Genomic DNA, 17,058 nt, shown 5'->3' on the forward strand with positions numbered 1-17,058 from the left:
TCCTGCAGCGCACGCAAGGTCCCCCTGCTCAGGCCAGCGCATGTCCAGGCCCGTCTGAAGTTTACCTATGACCATCTGGATGATCCAGAGGAGGAATGGGAGAAGGTCATGTGGTCTGATGAGACAAAAATAGAGCTTTTTGGTCTAAACTCCACTCGCGCTGTTTGGAAGAAGAAGGATGAGTACAACCCCAAGAACACCATCCCAACCGTGAAGCATGAATCATGAGATCTTGGCGAACAACCTCCTTCCCTCAGTAAGAGCATTGAAGATGGGTCGTGGCTGGGTCTTCCAGCATGACAACGACCAGAAACACACAGCCAGGGCAACTAAGGAGTGGCTCTGTAAGAAGCATCTCAAGGTCCTGGAGTGGCCTAGCCAGTCTCCAGACCTGAACCCAATAGAAAATCATTGGAGGGAGCTGGAAGTCCGTATTGCCCAGCGACAGCCCCGAAACCTGAAGGATCTGGAGAACGTCTGTATGAACGTCTGTAATCCCTGCTGCAGTGTGTGCAAACCTGGTCAAGAACTACAGGAAACGTATGATATCTGTAATTGCAAACAAAGGTTTCTGTACCAAATATTAGGTTCTGCATTTCTGATGTATCAAATATTTATGTCATGCAATAAAATGCAAATTAATTACTTAAAAATCATACAGTGTGATTTTCTGGTTTTTTGTTTTAGAGTCTGTCACTCACAGTTGAAGAGTATAATAAAATTAAAGACTTCCACATGCTGTGTAATTGGGAAAACCTGCAAAATCGGCAGTGTATCAAATACTTGTTCTCCCAACTGTAATATGTATTATAGTTTTAGTTCACTGTATTTTCATTGTAGTTTAATGTACATATTCTGTATACAGCTCTGGAAAAAATTAAGAGACCGCTGCACCTCTTTCCAAAAAAGGTGAAAAGGAAGGTTTTGAGTGAGGAACAGAAGCATTCAATTTGCAGTGGTCTCTTAATTTTAACCCTTCTGTTCCTCACTCAAAAACCTTCCTTTTCGATTTTTTTGGAAAGGAATGAAAAAGGTGCAGTGGTCTCTTAATTTTTTCCGGAGCTGTATATATTTTATTTTTAACTTAGTTATTTTATTTAATATTATTATTTTGTTTCTCATTATTCTATAATGAAGAGCTCTTTACAAATGTATTACATACTAAAATAACGAATTATTCTAGCCAAATATATTGCTAATCAGAATTAAGATTGCATCTGTTCTTGGTCGATAAATATGGAAATTCTGAGTGATAAGCCATTTTCCTAAAGCAAATATTCAAATTGGAGGTTGAATGGGCTAATGATTAATTCAAGAAAATGGAATGAAGAAGAGGGAAATCATAATGGCAAAGACTGTCATTTTACCACCACTAAAGGAGTGCAATTGATATTTCTAAAATACTACTTTTATAATTCTGATAATCTTCAAATAATCATCCCTTACAAAAAATGTAAAGAGCTGAATTATGCCTATTGACTTAATCAGGTTGAGGTAAAGATTAAATGAAAGCTTTGAACAGATGCCCTTATCCATTATTTACACACTGTCTCTTTGAACCATTAGGGAGATTTTCCTAACTATCAGCAGGAAGTTCTAGGAGCACAGACTAACATACTCACATGAAATAACCCCATCCCTTTATCACAGACTTACCCACATATAAACAACTGAATAATGTATTAACTGTTTCCTAATACCAATGCTAATTGTGAAGGTGTGTATATATAGCGAACATGTATGTTGCCTCAAGGGTAGCTTACACAGTAGCATATTTATGCAAATGTTCTCTGATAATGTTTCCACCATTTCGCCAAAAATATTTTGCATGAACAAATTAAGTAAAACAGTGTGTGGTCATCACTGTGAGAAGCAGATGGAAGCACATAATTCTGGGTAATCTAAGCTATAGAGGATGAAGTATCTACATTCTTGCCACGTCAGGCCAATTAAAAAACAGTCTTCAAATGAAGCTGAATGCAAATGGAGCAGAATCTAAATGAAGAAATTTAAGTAACATAAACCATGTGGTGATTTAAAGACAGTGATAGAATAGTCTTTCATTAACACTCTAGAACAACTATATATCACCTAAACAAATGCACCGTTAGCTAATGCCTGACAAGCAATAAGTCTGTATGTTGTTGTTTTAGTATATTCGTGCTAGGAATATTATGAAGCAGCCTTGAAATTATAACTACATTCAAAAGGACTGTATGTATATATATATGGCTGTGTAAAAGCTGTAATTTAGTTTAGTAGTATATCATTTTTTTCAGATTTTGCTTCCTACCTATTACCCAATGTCATCACAGGCCCTCCCACCGGGCTTGGAATAGTTGAAGATAGCAGCATGTCTTCCTCCTAGTGATCAGAGCCAAACTATTCTGTTTTATCCACAATGCATATCCAACCAGGAATATATTCTGTTAGCTTTTGTAGGTGCCCAAACCTCTTTCAGAGTACATAGCTATTTTGTTGTAGCCATGTACTCTGAAAAAGTACATAGCTACAACAAAATGAGACAAGGAACTTCCTGCTGAAAATGCCACCCTCCACAATCCTTGTCAAATATACATTGGTCATTGGCGCTTTTAGCCACACATTAGCCATTGTCACAGTCAAGGCTTAAAACTTAGACTCTGGTAGACTGTTTGGCACCATGACAGAACGCCTTAAATATTTATCTTTTGATCAGCTCTTTTGCCAATATTTGGAGTAAAAGATCTGAATTTGGCTTCCAATAGAGTTCTAAGGGTTTTACCAGATTTTGCTAGGTAAAGCCATTATTAAGTTTGGCAAGGTTTCTGGGAAACTTGTTAGTAACAAAGGTAAAATACACTCGTTATAGAACAAGTTGGATTATTATGGACTTTCTGGGCCACGTGAACTGAACGGCATACCGGACACATCCCCCACCCAAAAATAAATATATATTATTTAATTAATTATTGACTTTGCCTTATTGCACAATTTGTTGAATTGCAGGAAATTAGCTATAGAACTAAACAATTTTATTTTCGTTGTGTTACAATTTTACCAATAGTATGAGTGGTAAAGCAGCACATTTTTGTTGGCCTCATTGCAAAAAGTGTTGCATTGCAGGAAATACATTTCATTACATGAAAAACAGCACAGAATAGCATTATAATATTCCAATTGTTTTAACATGGGGTAGTGGGGGGGCACTGTGGATTGTGCTGTGGGCCCAAACGGGATAATCCAGGTCTGAGTGTGAATTCATAGGTAGAGAACAGACATCAAAAGGCTACACCCGTGCATTCCAGCTGAGAAGCTGTTCAATTGATGCTTTTCGCCATCTGAATACTTTATTCCGAGAGCACAAAGAACACCCCAGAAGTGACTGTTAATGGGATATGGGAGATATCACATGGATGAGAGAGAAAAAGAGGATTATAAATTAACTGCCAATTGATTTGAAGGTTTCAAAGAAAATGATGTCAACTCAGTTATCCTGTAACCAATGTCCATACGCATGGCATGTAAGGATATTTTGGGTGAGGTTTTAAAATGATTTACATCCTACTTTCCCTAACCCCTTAACCCACTCTAATCCTTATGCAAACCTGAACCTTACGAATAACCATAACTTCAAAACCTACAATAACCCCTTTTAAAGCAGCCATTTTAGAAAATTACTTTTTAGGAGTGCTTGTCCAGTAAGCAGGGCTTGTCACGAGGATTCCTGAGCCCCCTGACTTTCAGACGACATTGATATTATTACGATCAGAGGGCCCTGCCAAGCCATGGGCACCGTGAATCCCACCCACCTTTCCCAGCATCAGCTACCAGCCAACATGTAGAACAATACAAGAGCATGGATAAAAACTTTGCACACAGCTACATTTCCTAGCAGTTCTCTTTATTTTGGTTTCCAGTACATGTATACATCTTTACAGAATGGTCCTGGTTATAGTATCAACAGCTTTGACCCTAGTGCCAATGCTCACTTAACCACCTGTCGGCTCAAAGTGCTTGTGATGCAGTTTACTATTTCAGCACCACATACGGATACTGAACCTGTCTGTGTAGATTCAGGACCATGGATAGTAGCAGAATGGGTGCCACAGGCTATTATATATATCATACATAAAGTAGTTCCCAACCTTACAGAATTAAATAATTCAGAATAAATCTCCAAAATACTACTACATTTTTTATCATTAACATCCAGAGAAGGGGTGTCCAGCGTCCTCAATGAAAAGAAGAGGCACTTGATTTGAGACTTGTGATTAAAGTGGAAATACCAAGAATCCAGAAAATGTTGAGTACCTCCATCCACCCATTAGATTCCCCCTCTCAAGCTTCAGGTAGAGTTTATCATCCCGTTCCAGGTGTAGAAGGACAGAATTGCTTGCAGCTTCTCGAGTGACGTCTTGGTCGCCGGCAAAAGCTGATATGACGGGGAATTCGTTGTGCATCAAGTTAACCTGCAGAATGTAATGCAGTTATGATTAACATGAGGAGCAAAATTTTAAAAATTCTGTCTCATTATGGACCTTCCTACACTCACCTGAATAGTCTGTCGGTTGTAAACCTTCACCACATGGAAGCTAAAGCTGTAAATGCCCCTTCTTGGTGCTTGAAATACACTCGCTTGCAGATCGAAATGGTTGCCAATGTTCACTAATACCTTCAATGAGAAAACATTAAACATTTCCTAAAGAGTAAAACAGTATATTGCAACAACTTTTATTATAAATACTAGTTTATGGAAAACCATGCATTATAATGAGATTATTAGTCCCTAACCTGGTCAAAGTAGATTGTCAGAGACTTATTACTCAAATCAGAAGGTTCATGGTTGGTTCCCCTGAGTGCAGAGAATGCCACTTTAGCACCGCCTGCCCGGACAGATATCCCAAAGGAAGAGGTCAGCGCTCCGTCTGCAGATGGGTTCGCATCACAAACAACCAGACACTTTCCTTCCAAAACAATTGGTTCTGTGTCATTCTGTCCCAGTGAAATGGCAACACTGAATCCTAAGAAAATCAACCGTAGCATGTTACGTAAACAAAGAAACACTCACTGCTATACTGACACACCCGGTTGGCGAATGCTCTGCTTATGAGTTTTGTGTGGCAATCAACCTGTACAGCTAGTCTTTCTCTCTCTCGCTCTCTCTCTCACACACACACACACACAAAATCAAACACAGTGCAGTGTCAAGGCTGTGATACCAGTTACACTTGCACCATCAAGTGGTTGGCAAATGCAAAATATATCATGTAGAAAATTAAGGGAACACTTAAATCACACATCAGGTCTCGATGAAGGAAATATATTCAAGATCAAAATCTTTACTGTACATTTTGAAATTCATTGAGAACAAAATGACGTACCGACAAGCATGCTCCTGATCAGACGGTGGATGGTGTCCTGGGGGATCTCCTCCCAGACCTGGATCAGGGCATCAGTGAGCTCCTGGACAGTCTGTGGCACTACTTGGTGATGTCAGATGCACTAATACATAACTTCCAGAGGTTCTCAATGGGATTCAGTTTTTGGGAACGTGAGGGCAAGTCAATGGCATCAATGCCTTCGTCATCCAGGAACTGCCTACACACTCTGGCCACATGAGGCCGTGCATTGTCCTGCACCAGGAAGAACCCAGGGCCCACTGCACCAGCATAATGTCTGAAGATGGGTCTGAGGATTTCATCCTGGTACCTAACAGCAGTCAGGGTGTCATTGGCAAGCACATGGAGGTCTGTGCAACCCTCCAAGGATATGCCTCTCCAGACCCTCACTATCCCACCGCCAAACTGCTCTTACTGGATGATGTTGCAGGCAGCATAACATTCACCACGGCGTCTCCAGACTCTTTCACATCTGTCACATGCTCAGTGTGAACCTGCTCTCATCTGTGAAGAGAACGGGGCGCCAATAGCAGACCTGCCAATTCAACAGTAGCCCGCTGGAGGTCATACTGTATTTTAGGGCTCTGGCAGCGTTCCTCCTGTTCATCCTCTCACAAAGGAGCAGACACCGGTCATGCTGCTGGGTTCATGCCCTTCAATTGTCTTTGGCCACCAACTGCAAAACCATTCCCTTTTGGGGGTTGTCTTGTTGTTGCCTCTCCAGTACACTTGTTGTCACTTTCATTTGCACTAACGCAGGTGACACTGATTCACAATCACTTATGCTTCCTAACTGGACAGATTTATATCCCCCTGATATCAAGTCTAATTGACTTGGTGTGATAATTATGTGTTCCTTTAATTTTTTTCAGCAGTTTACAGTATATAAGGTACATTTCTAGAAAAGGGGAGTTAGCAGACAACAGATGGTGCTAGGTGATTAACAGTCTGGTCTAGGACTGATTTTATTTATGTGTAAAACACAATATTCAGATACTAATAGAAACGCAGACTGTTCTGTGTTAAATCACAGAGGGCCATGTTGCTGACATTTTACAGTATTTGACCCACTTTCTATTTCTGAAATGATTGCTTACCATATTGAAACAGATGGCTTGTCTAACAATAACATTTTTCTACTCAAATCTCAGAAGTATATTAAGATAAATACTTTCATCTCTTTTTCTGGGTTGTCTTCAAAATAATCATAATCATTGGTAGAGTTCAATATGTGATAGAATCCCCTTTAACCCATTTACAGGGGAATTTAATTGCAAAGGGTCTGTTGATGTCCATTTCTTAACACAGAGACTTTTATCTGGAACATATCAATTTGATGGAAACGCATCAAACATTTGCATATTGTTTTAATATTCAAATTAAAATATCATCAATTGGATGTAAACCTGACTATTGACTGTCTGAATATCTCTCATCATCACGGATTTAGATTTTTCTCCCTTTTCTTGAATGTGCAAAAAAATGAAGACTTATTCGTTGAATAACAATATGCTTCGAAGGAATTGTATTGTAAGACATTTCTATTTTCTGCAGAATATCAAGAGAGTCTATTTCTCTTTGGTCTGGAAAACTGAGAACTAATTTAGTTTTGTAATAATATACTGATTAAAAAAGCTTTGGCATTACATATGACAAACTCAAGCTAGTCTTTCTCTTCTATATTGAATGATATGGATCTGTATAAACCTTTCTTTTTGAATTCTTCCTTTTTGACTACCAAAGTCCTCACTTCAAAATAAATTCCTGTTTAAAAAAGAAGCATAGCAAAACAATGATTCAAGTGACTGAGTTCATAGTTTCATACCTGACTGTATGGAATAAACCCTTTGCATTTTCCTCCATTCTTGCTTCAGCAATACGTCAGTAAACCATGTTAAACAAGTCAGTGCCTTTGACCATTTCACCCTGGGACACCTTGTCTGAAGATATTTCAAGTAACTCCTAAAAGTTTACGATATGGACACATTACTGTAGTTTAAGTTTATATGCAGCATTAAACCGTATTATGAGCTTGGTTCCAGTATCACTATTAGCTGCTGTTCACTTAGGAGAAGCTCCACACAGGGGTTGCCCAGAGTTCATATGAAAGAAAACAATGGATACCACCACCCGACTACACGCAATGGAATGCAACCTCAAGACAAAAATCCGCATCCTACCCCAATGCATATTAAAATAAAGTTGAAGAAACATTGCATTGAAAAACGTTGTTCGTTTACCTTAGTAAAAAAAAATCATCAGGCTGTCGTTTGTAAAACAGACACGAGTCTTATAATGGATAAACGATATTTTTGAAAGGGACAGGTGGGTTGTAGGCTTGCGTCCAGAAGATGTCTATGTAGAACGTCCACATAAAATAAAACCAGTACAGAACTGTGACAGATTTAACGCAGGAAATTGTAGCGACGTCAATTGTCAAGGCTATTCATTGAAGGATTAAAGGTGGAGAAAAAAACTGAAGGTTGCTGTCGCTTGGACAGATTAACGTTAGGCTACTGCGCTTGGAAAGAGATCAGGACTCAGGAGAACATTTAGACATGTCTCAGCAGCAGCGGATGGATTGAAAGGTCTTTTCATCCCGTAACTTTGTATGTCTGTCTTCTTTATTCGAATATAAAACCGGAATATCTTGGGATGATTCTGATTGGCTATAGTTGAATTGTCCCATTTCGGAATAATGATTCGGTCATTTCGTTTTGGAAATAATTGTGTATGAAGACAGCAAGGATTATGGTGGACAAACTTCTTTTGCGTCTTGGTAAATTACAGCATACTTTTATATCAAATACATTCTCAGCGGCATGAAATTAAAGCCCTTTAACTTTCCAGAAATTACGCAGTTAAATTAAGCTAAATACCTAAAATAATGAATTAGCATTATCATCCGATATAAAAAATATATTTTTATTTATTTAGCTAGGAAAAGACAAGCACACACACACACACAACATTTTTGCAGCAATTGTTAAAGATCCTATATTTCCTTTCCTTAATTTTTACAGCAGCAGTAGCAGGTCTCATCACTCTTGGATTGTCTGGTACACCGGGAAAGAAAGCAGGTATATATGAATTGATAAATTCACCTATTTACTTGTTCTTTCATGTTAGAGAGTTGGAAATATAAATAGATATAGTCTTTATCATTATAACCTGAAATATGACTCTTGTGCTTCAGTGACAAACAATTCGGGTGTGACCCCAATTGGCCAATGTGGCACCTGGATAAAGGAGGCAGAGGGAGGCCTTTTCACCTCCCCCAATTACCCCCAAAAGTATCCCCCAGAGCGAACGTGTATTTACATAATTGAGGGTAAGATATTAACACCATCTTAACCCATTACTTTTTTATTTGATTTTGTGTTGCTTTTTATCTTAACATTGTCTCTGTGTTCCCTCAGCTTCACCAAGACAGTGCATTGACCTCTTCTTTGATGAGAAGTATTCAATAGAACCTTCATGGGAATGCAAATTTGACCACATTGAAGTTCGTGATGGGCCCTTTTCATTCTCTCCTTTACTTGGTCGATACTGTGGCCAGGAAAGCCCTTTGTATATTAAATCAAGTGGGCGATACCTGCATATAAAGTTTGTTGCAGATGGGGAACTGGAGGCAATTGGATTTTCTGCACGATATAACTTCACTCAAGGTAAGTTATTATTTAAGAAGTACCAGTTTATTTGAAACATTTGAATATTTTCAGTGTTATTCTGAGGTTCTTGTATGTATGACTTGTATAGTCTAACTCATTGCTTCACAGAAGCAGGACTGACACAGACATAATATTTACATAAAGTAACATGGAAATAGGAGAGACATCTGAAAGGAAACATACCAAATAACCTAACATACCTAACATACCAACTAACCTACAGCAGGCACTCTGGGGGACACAAATGGTGCTTATTTAAAAGGCTTTTTTTTGACATCCTGATATGAGGACCATTCGAAGAAACCCTTTTTGTTCAAACTAAAACCCTTTTGTGTTCTCTTTTGTGTTCCGTACCGAACCATTTCCCAAAAAGGGTTTTAGCTGAAACCAAAAAAAGGTTTATTCTATGAGGACAGATTTGATTTATTTTCAGATTGTATGGGAGACTGGTGTGGTGCTTTTGACTGTGTCCATATCAGCTGCTGCATCCGTAGTGCAGGCACATATACTGCAGCTGGGTTGGGGGGAGGAGGGGGGATGGCCTTAACCCAGACCAGTTAATGAAAGCTTGTCTTCAGGGGAGTACAGCTTGTCAGCTCTGAGCCTTGGCTTAAAGAATGCCCATGCAGCAGAGAATTTATTACCAGCAGATTTTATAGGCCACATACATTGGGAGGAAAGATTAATCTGCTTACTTGCCTCCCTCTCTCCCCATCAGTGGCGTTCACCAGATAAATCTTTCAAAATGTGCCGTGGTCAGTAAAACCACAATCTTGATACCCTTCTGCAGATGAAACATTCTGGATAAACACCAGATAGGTTTCAAGGGGGAATTTATTGTCAAGGTTTTCACACGATTATGGCTCTTTTTCTATTCATGATCACTGCCCCTTCATTCTCCTGTTCTGATTATATGACTTTTAATGTAGCTAGATATAATTATTTGTTTTTAATATTTAATACCATAAAAAGAATCCATCTAGCCAATAGAAAGCCTTGCCAGGCCAGGGTTGGCAGAGATGTAGAAACTGATTTCCCAGTGTTTACCAAGTAATTAATAAATCCTTTAGACAAATGCTCATCTTTTTTTAAATCCTCTCATTAGTGGCAGTTATAATTAATTGACAGGTCATGTTATTACTACACTGTCAAATAAGGTAAGCATTTGTATTAGTCGTAAATACTTGTTTGAAACTATCTTCAACCATTTGGGTTCTCTCGCAAAATCTAAACACATATGGCTGTCACAATTTTTGGGGGTGATTTTCGCTGATATCACTGGGTTCTCATTGTCTGCGCTGCCTAATCTGTAGACAAAGCTGCTCTAAGGAATTTTAATCCACCTACAAATCATGTTATGAAGCTTTTGGGTCCAATTCCTGTTTTCTCGATCTAAAGTAATTGACATGCTTTCTTTTTTGTGAGGGACAAATGGATGATTACAGAATGGATCAAACTAAATATTCCTACAGGATTCAGTGATGATACATCAAGCTAGCCCTTATCCTTTGCGACAAAGAACATGTATTTTGTGAAATAGCAGAAGAGGTATGAAATAGCTCACTGTTGTGCTTTCTTTTCAGATCCTGAATTTAAAGACATGGGTGTCCTACCACCTCTGCCTTGTAGGTACACAGTTTTAATATCCCATTGTGAACATGTCAGCCTCTTACTGCATGTTATAGCAACCAACTGTTGTCTAACGCATTGCGCAATGCACTCTCCTGTACTCCAGTTTGTGAATTTGATATGGTTGGATCAGATGGGATAATTGATTCTACTTCCATACTCAAAGAGGGGAAAGCCTTGAACTCTGAGGCTGTGGATTGTAAGTGGTTCATTCGAGCACCGCCAAATGGAAAGGTGACAGCTACAGTTCTTTTCTTAGCTTTCCTCATTTGCAATATTCCTCACTCCCACTCTCAGTTTAATCTTTTGTAAAATGTGTTATACCATATATATATATATATACACACACACTTGTAATTTGGGCTGAAAAATTTTGTTTCACACCTGGATTTTTTTACATTTTTCTTGTAGATATATTTGCGGTTTTTGGAATATGAGATGCACAACTCCAATGAATGCAAACGTAACTTTGTGGCCATCTATGATGGGAGTAGCTCAGTGGCACACCTGAAGAACAAGTTCTGCAGCACAGTGGCCAACGATGTGATGTTGGTGTCTTCTGTGGGGGTCGTACGAATGTGGGCTGATCAAGACAGCCGGAAAACCTGCTTCCGGATCCTTTACACAACCTTTCTAGAGCGTTAGTGAATTCACTTGATATTTCAACCCTACACTGAACAGGTTGACACACTGTTTGAAATGTTCCAATTAGTTTGTTGAGAGGCAGCAGCCTGAAATGTAAAGTCATTTTCATTGGGTTATTCATAGGACAAGAGCACAATTGAATTAACAGCACGCCTACACCAAACTTGTTATACAGCTGCTGCCAAAACAATAAAACACTGACTAAAAATATGTTGGCAAGATGTATGTTTTGAGTTGCCATTCATGGCCTTTTTTTTTCAGGGAGATGTATCATTATAGGTTGCTTTTCAAATTAGTTGTTAACCTTTATTTAATGTTTATGAGGTAAAGTTTTGTTTCCCGTGTTTTCAGCCCCCTGTGAAGCAGAGGATTTCTTTTGCCATAGCAACATGTGTATCAACCACAGCTTGGTGTGTAACGGGATCCAGAACTGTGTCTTCCCCTGGGATGAGAATAACTGCAAAGGTGAGCTTTATATTACAGATGACCTTTATGTTAAGTTTAGCTTTGTTTTAAAGATAGTTTTTCTGATGTGCTTTCAGAACTCTTCAACAGAACATGCCAAAAACATTGACATACATTTTGAATCAGCAGATGGTAGCAAACAAGCAACAATCCTTGTTTTTCCCAGTTTTGTTTCCTCAATGTAGCCGTTTTAGCCTACTCAAAGCGAATACTTGCATTACTGCATTATCAAAAGTGCAACTGGAATCTAGAACTCCCAGAACTCAAGTGTCTTTCACATCGATCAAAGTAAAAGGTTGCAAAAAAGTAATGAAAATGTCTGTGGTACCCCAACCATTTGAGATTCATACTAGTAAGTTACAACTAACTGAAAGTTAAATCAAGGCAACATGCTTCTCTCTGCAGTTTTTAGCAGTCGCTTTCACATCTACATCCAAATTTGTTCATGGTTGACGGCAAGTGTTTCCCCCAGCGCAACTATAGTATTTGATACACTGCCGATTTAGCAGGTTTTCCTACTTACAAAGCATGTAGATGTCTGTAATTTTTATCGTAGGTACACTTAAACTGTGAGAGATGGATCGCATTGTATGATTTTTAAATAATTAACTTGCATTTTATTGCATGACATAAGTATTTGATCACCTAACAACCAGTAAGAATTCCGGTTCTCACAGACCTGTTCGTTTTTCTTTAAGAAGCCCTCCTGTTCTCCACTCATTACCTGTATTACTGTAACTGCACCTGTTTGAACTTGTTACCTGTATAAAAGACACCTGTCCACACACTCAATCAAACAGACTACAACCTCTCCACAATGGCCAAGACCAGAGACCTGTGTAAGGACATCAGGGATATAATTGTAGACCTGCACAAGGCTGGGATGGGCTACAGGACAATAGGCAAGCAGCTTGGTGAGAAGGCAACAACTGTTGTCGCAATTATTAGAAAATGGAAGAAGTTCAAGATGACGGTCAATCTCCCTCAGTCTGGGGCTCCATGCAAGATCTCACCTCGTGGGGCATCAATGATCATGAGGAAGGTGAGGGATCAGCCCAGAACTACACGGCAGGACCTGGTCAATGACCTGAAGAGAGCTGGGACCACAGTCTCAAAGAAAACCATTAGTAACACACTACGCCATCATGGATTAAATCCTACAGTGCATGCAAGGTCCCCCTGCTCAGGCCAGCGCATGTCCAGACCTGTCTGAAGTTTGCCAATGACCTTCTGGATGATCCAGAGGAGGAATGGGAGAATGTCATGTGGTCTGATGAGACAAAAGTAGAGCTTTTTGGTCTAAACTCCACTCGCCGTGTTTGGAGGAAGAAGAAGGATGAGTACAACCCCAAGAACACCATCTCAACCGTGAAGCATGGAGGTGGAAACATCATTCTTTGGGGATGCTTTTCTGCTTTTACGAATGCACCGTATTGAGGGGAGGATGGATGGGGCCATGTATTGCGAGATCTTGGCCAACAACCTCCTTCCCTTAGTAAGAGCATTGAAGATGGGTCGTGGCTGGGTCTTCCAGCATGACAACGATCCGAAACACACAGCCAGGGCAACTAAGGAGTGGCTCCGTAAGAAGCATCTCAAGATCCTGGAGTGGCCTAGCCAGTCTCCAGACCTGAACCTAATAGAAAATCTTTAGAGGGAGCTGAAAGTCCGTATTGCCCAGCGAGAGAAGGTCTGTATGGAGGAGTGGGCCAAAATCCCTGCTGCAGTGTGTGCAAACCTGGTCAAGAACTACAGGAAACATATGATCTCTGTAATTGCAGAGGTTTTGGGGCTGATGTTTCTGTACCAAATATTAAGTTCTGTTTTCTGATGTATCAAATACTTATGTCATGCAATAAAATTAATTACTTAAAAATCATACAATATGATTTTCTGGATTTAGATTACGTCACTAACAGTTGAAGATTACCTATGATAATAATTACAGACTTCTACATGCTTTGTAAGTGGGAAAACCTGCAAAAGTGTATCAAATACTTGTTCTCACCACTGTATGTTTGCACTGTAGCAGTTAAGGTCAATTTCATTGTCCCTTCTAGTTCCTGAAAACTGCTAATCTAATTACTGAATGATCCATGGAATGCCCATTTTGAAACAATTCTAATGTTAGTTTCGTAGAAGAGCAGTAACCAATGTCAATGTCACTATATTTTTAAGTTTTCTGTCAATTTAAGTGACTTAACATTTTAAATACCCATACTGGACGGTGCTGAGCCTATTGTCACCAACTTTTGCTGAACGCGCTGCAGTTGTTGACCAGGACAATAAACTGAATCACAGTTGATGAACTGCCTAACAGTTGATGAACTGCATCACAGTTGATGAACTGCATCACAGTTGATGATCTGCATCACAGTTGATGGACTGAATCACAGTTGATGGACTGCATCACAGTTGATGGACTGCATCACAGTTAATAAACAGCTGCACTTTGATAGTGTCATGTAACACAGTGCAGCAGTCTATCTTAAAAAGCTTTAACTCAATATCACTTGCATAAAAAACACCACCCATTCTATATCCATGGACCTCGTTGCTTCAATTAAAGCAATACTTGTTGCATTATTTTACTTTTCCCCAATAATATTATATACATTTTAGTTAATAAGGGTAATACATTGTTTGCTGTTGTCTGATTTAGAATAATACATTTCTATTATCCTGACATGTTCCATTGAAGAGGTCGTAACAAACAAAGTCCAGCACTTTAAAGCCTCAGCAGGCACCTGTTTATTTTGGATAATACGGTCAATGTTTAGGTTAAACTGTAAAACACATTTTCACGTGAATGAGGCATTCTATTAGCAATCTCAATCAATATGAGTGTCATTTTGCTATTCATCAACATTCAAACCCATTTGCCACAATTGAAAACTTAATTCTGCATCCATTTACCATCCGCAGAGAAAAGGAAAGCCAGCATCTTAGACAAACTTGACCACACCAATGTCACAATCATTCTAGTCACCTGTGGTCTGGTGGTAGTCCTTCTCATTGTGGCTAGTATCATTCAAGTGAAACAGCCACGGAAAAAATACATCATCAGAAGAGATGACTATGACCCTACATTGCTTCATGAAGCCTTTGAGCCCCCACATTACGAACTTTGCACCCTGCGGAGGGCAGTCTCCTCCGACCACGTGGGCGACACCACCATGGGCGAGGACTTTGAAAGGTTTAACAAGTTCGCGCGGACTTCGTCCAAATGCATCCGTGAGCACCACTGTGGTGGACCCCATTCCCAGGTGTCCTCTGTCCGGGGGAGCCAGAGTAATCTGAGCGTACGTGACGCAGCCATCCTGTCAGACATGCCTCTAGCCCAGTCCCATCACACCACGCCCTCCAGCCTCAGGAGCTTCCGGATGATGACGCACAGCTACTCGCAGGATAGCCATGGTGACTGTGACCTGGATGACGACATGGATGACTGTCCCACCAGCCATAGCCACCACGCCCTGGCCTCCCACGGGTCAATGTCCAATGATTTCTAATGTATGAGGGACATGTATGAACCTGGCTACAACCCTAATGATTTTATGTTCCTTTCTGCTTGTCCCATTTGTTTTAAATAAATGTTTCTCGTTCTAACATCGCCATTGAGAGGTGGGACACAGGCACAGGAAGGAGGACTTTAATAAAAAAGAGCTAAACATTAACAAAAAAGGGTTTTTTTTACAAAAAGGAACAGAGTCCAAAGAATAACTGACAAGATACACTGGGAAAGGAGGAGCTTAAATAGGGACAGTGATCAGGAACACAGGTGAGAGCAATGACAACAAACAGGTATCTGTGCTCCAAATAAGGAAGAGAGGGCTTTGGATTCTGCTGACAGGGCAAGCCTGCCGTGCCAAGACATGACACTTGTTCTACGTCGATTTGCACAAATATCCTACAAATTAAGAATGCATTGGAATGGTTGCGATTTCGAGAATATTTTTATATATAATGGTAATATTTAAAACAAAACACTGATTAGATCCTTTGGGTGAATTCATTCACCCCAAACAAATGTTTTAGTTTAAGTGAAATGTTTCATCCATAGGAGCAAACTGACCAAAACAGGGTTAGACACAATTCTAAGGTGTATTCATGCAGTCAATTTTTCTTTTCATTTAACTGAGTGAATGCACCTTAGAATTTAGCAAACCGATTCAAAAGGATACATTCAGGTAGGTCTCTCCCCTGTTTTGTTCTGTTTGACAAAGTATCATATGTTTGTCCTACAGAAACTCTGATAAAAAATTGTTTGGCGAAATTAATCCCTTAGTCCCTTGCCTTGATTTTAATTGATGTATGTTGTGAATATGTAGTGGTGTAATTTATACACATGAAACTGATCTACATGTTTTATATATACCTCCTATATTTGCACCTGTTATTATTTGATGTTTAGATTTGTATTGTTGTATGGTATTGTCTGTACACTCAGAGATATATACTGTTCCCCCTGTTTCTTTTAGTCTACCCCTCTCCTAATAGAATACCTCTGTTTTGTTATTAAAAGTGTAAGTGTATTATCTCTAACTTTACACCATCATTACATTATTAAATGCTTGGCTCTGTGATACACAGAGTGGTGGTAATAAAGAGTGGGGGTTTCCAGAATAGCACACTGGTTTAAATGACTTCCCTGCAGTACTGCTGGGTAAATCGGATAAGGAGTTTCAATCTTGATCACAGCATACTTTCAGTGCCTTGGGACTATTGTGGAGGGCAGTGCAGCAACATCCAAGGTGGGCTGGGGATGTCTGACAGGGTTGCGTTGCCTGTTCGCAAATCGGCGAGTTGGCCATGTTGAGGCAAAGCTGTACACATCACATCGTCTGGAGATTACAGTCGATGTGATGTGTACTGTGGATTTCAGCAGACACTTTCTGGTTGGCAGAAGTGTAAAAAGTACTTTAACAAGTAAAACTATTTGGCTGTGTTCAACAGAGGAAATAATTAATACTAATTAATACCTAAATAACCAGGTGAAGGGAGTTGTTGAATGTTCTTAGGAGTACGTGCAATGGTTGATACCCCTGAGCCCGGTAGGACTTGCTGCAGTGAATCAGGCCATGATCACACGATGGGGAGCTTCCTTCACCAGGAGGAAAGTAGGAGATGATGAGAAGTTTGAACAGGCATGCTGGGAATATGAGTAAGGATGGAACCTAAATGGGTGGCTGACTAATATCCAGGCTCAGGAGATTGTATGGAATGGAATTTAGCCCCACTTTAACCATCCCAGTGAATCCACCATG

The 17,058-nt window shown here is 39.7% G+C and overlaps 2 protein-coding genes across 3 annotated transcripts; one reads left to right on the top strand and one right to left on the bottom strand.

Moving 5' to 3' along the window:
- Positions 1–3,876: 3,876 nt before the first annotated feature.
- On the bottom strand, positions 3,877–5,416 carry cbln2a (cerebellin 2a precursor). Its single transcript, XM_034291538.1, has 4 exons — positions 5,364–5,416; positions 4,774–5,003; positions 4,535–4,654; positions 3,877–4,451 (listed from the first exon to the last, which is right to left on the bottom strand). Exons 1-4 carry the CDS (start codon positions 5,371–5,373, stop codon positions 4,254–4,256), a joined length of 558 nt encoding a protein of 185 aa, XP_034147429.1. The 5' UTR covers positions 5,374–5,416; the 3' UTR covers positions 3,877–4,253.
- Positions 5,417–7,727: 2,311 nt separating this feature from the next.
- LOC105024234 (neuropilin and tolloid-like protein 1) lies at positions 7,728–16,341 on the top strand. Of its 2 annotated transcripts, none has more exons than XM_010894054.3 (9): positions 7,728–8,160; positions 8,405–8,461; positions 8,578–8,712; positions 8,801–9,049; positions 10,636–10,677; positions 10,788–10,915; positions 11,093–11,321; positions 11,678–11,791; positions 14,717–16,341. In XM_010894054.3, exons 1-9 carry the CDS (start codon positions 8,115–8,117, stop codon positions 15,301–15,303), a joined length of 1,587 nt encoding a protein of 528 aa, XP_010892356.2. In that variant the 5' UTR covers positions 7,728–8,114; the 3' UTR covers positions 15,304–16,341. The 2 variants fall into 2 exon arrangements, with proteins under 2 accessions (XP_010892356.2, XP_034147428.1); XM_034291537.1 differs by having other exon boundaries at positions 8,408–8,461.
- Positions 16,342–17,058: the final 717 nt, after the last annotated feature.

Source organism: Esox lucius, chromosome 3 (genome assembly GCF_011004845.1).
Source record: "Esox lucius isolate fEsoLuc1 chromosome 3, fEsoLuc1.pri, whole genome shotgun sequence".
In the NCBI taxonomy this organism is placed as follows: domain Eukaryota; kingdom Metazoa; phylum Chordata; class Actinopteri; order Esociformes; family Esocidae; genus Esox; species Esox lucius.